General features: G+C 47.3%; 1 protein-coding gene across 1 annotated transcript in view; it reads right to left on the minus strand.

Annotated features, from left to right (window-relative positions):
* The window catches only part of TMC2 (transmembrane channel-like 2), a 94552-nt gene that overhangs the window by 41926 nt on the left and 50621 nt on the right, over positions 1-2005 (minus strand). The window contains exon 10 of the mRNA XM_008589659.1: positions 1866-2005. This exon is cut by the window's right edge and continues 8 nt beyond it. Within this exon, the coding sequence (XP_008587881.1) occupies positions 1866-2005 (140 nt within the window). The remainder of the gene's footprint in view (positions 1-1865) is intronic.

Here is a 2005-nt window from a genome sequence, read left to right on the forward strand (position 1 = left end):
ATCTTGAAGCTGAACGTGAAGTTGTCACTCTCCCCCTCACCTGTGCTCCCCTGGGTATTGCAGGCCATCCTGCAAAGTACACACCATGTCATTATGCCCGCCCTCTTTCTGCTGTGCCACCCCAAGGGAACCATGGCCTGAGTCAGTCTTGGGCTCAGGTAGCAGATGAACAGGTAGCAAACATCCAAGGAGGGAATGAGCCAGGCAGAGACTTGAGCCAAGACAGCTTTGCTGATATCCAGGGCACCTTCCCCCCCAACAAATTCAGAGTCCCCTGCATGCGCACATGGTGTTGGGTAACAAGGAGTCTGCAGCACACAGGACACTTGACCATTTTTCTCCCCTTACACCTAATTTCCTGTGGCTTGACTCATCCGCAAATGCAACTGAGAACTCTTTATAGGGACTCTGTTCTCAAAGGGGAATACCCCTTCTAAGTCAGCCACCAGGTTTTCTTGGACTGAACACATATTTTTTACTGATATAAAACCTGGTGGCTGACACCGCAATCAAGCAATCTTGGTTGAAAGTACTTTGGACCTTCCTATTTCATCCCACCTGTCCTCAGCCTCTCCTTGTGCCCCCCGGCGTTAATCCCTGTGGCAATCACAGAATTCCAAGCAGGGGCTCTATTAGATACTATGTGGTGTCTTATGCTCCTCCCTAACTCTATCTTACATGTTGGCTTTTTGGATTTGCTGTTCCATAGGGCTTAGTTAGTTTTTTTTGGTTCATCGGGAGAGAATTCCATATTCCTATACTTATCTGGGATAATAGCAGGGGAAAAGTAACAACACGAGGGCTAAGGATAAAAACAAGCCTGTCTCTTTGTTTTTTCCTTTTTGCTTGATACAGCTGGGCAGCCAGATATCACCTAGTGGTCACTGTTGAGTGCTGGGCAGGGTTGTGTGAAAGGCAACACTTTCCCCTGAGATGATGTGATAGAAAGCCAAGCTGGGCCTACCCACTGCCCTTTCAGGGATTCTAACNTAAATGTGACTTCTGCTAGGTTCTGGGGGAAAGAAAGTCTGATGGATCAGGCAGGAGAAACACTGAACCATCAGGAACTTGGGATGGCTTTTATAGTAACGGGGGAAAAATATGATGTGCAGTTCTTTGGTGTCACAGCTGCTACCTTCATTCATTTGCTTACTGCCTGGCTTGTTATTTTATATGAACCACAGTTCTGCAGGCCACCTCAAATTTCTTTCATGAACAAATAAATGAGAAAACTACACGTGGATTATAAGAAACAGGATTTAGTCCTTCATTCCCATACTTCCAAACCAGGGTTCTCAACTCTTTCTGGGTGTTCTAATCACTTGGGAGAGCATTTAAAGAACCAATGCTGGGACCCCACCCTAGACCAATTATATCAGAATCTCTGGGGATGGTGACCAGGATATTTTCAAAGCTCCTTAGGTGATTCTAGCATGCAGAAAAGGTTGAGAGTTGCTGTCCCAAATGTTTTTCCACTTCCTCCAGGAGAAAGTTGTTCCATGAGCAAACAAGCAGGACCAGATCCCAGCATCAGGATTTTCTGCCATATTAAGTAGTTATTTCTATTTTGTGGCAGCACGGTGGTATGGGGATCTGAACCCCCCAACCTTGGTGTTATAACACCGTGCTCTAACCAACTGAGCTAACTGGCCAGCCCCTCTCTGCCATATTAAGAAACAGATGGTGTGTACCAGCTACGAGCATTCATCTGGAAGGCTTGAGAGCTGGGCTTGTGCTTCCAGTAAAGCTCTTGCCACAGATTATTTAGCGATCTTATTTCCTATGCCCCACTTGGGATATGTCTCCCAGTGACCGGAGGGACCCAGAGATCCCCCAGAGAGTGGGAACTGCCTTGGGGGAACTACCTTGAAGCTGGTGGTGATGGAGGCATATTTGTTGTCGGCCGTCTCTGAATTCCCAATCAGGTAGTCCCAGCTGGTGAACATCTTGAAGCTGAACGTGAAGTTGTCACTCTCCCCCTCACCTGTGCTCCCCTGGGTATTGC

This window comes from Galeopterus variegatus, unplaced genomic scaffold, assembly GCF_000696425.1.
Source record: "Galeopterus variegatus unplaced genomic scaffold, G_variegatus-3.0.2 Scaffold5573, whole genome shotgun sequence".
NCBI classification, from domain to species: Eukaryota; Metazoa; Chordata; class Mammalia; order Dermoptera; family Cynocephalidae; genus Galeopterus; species Galeopterus variegatus.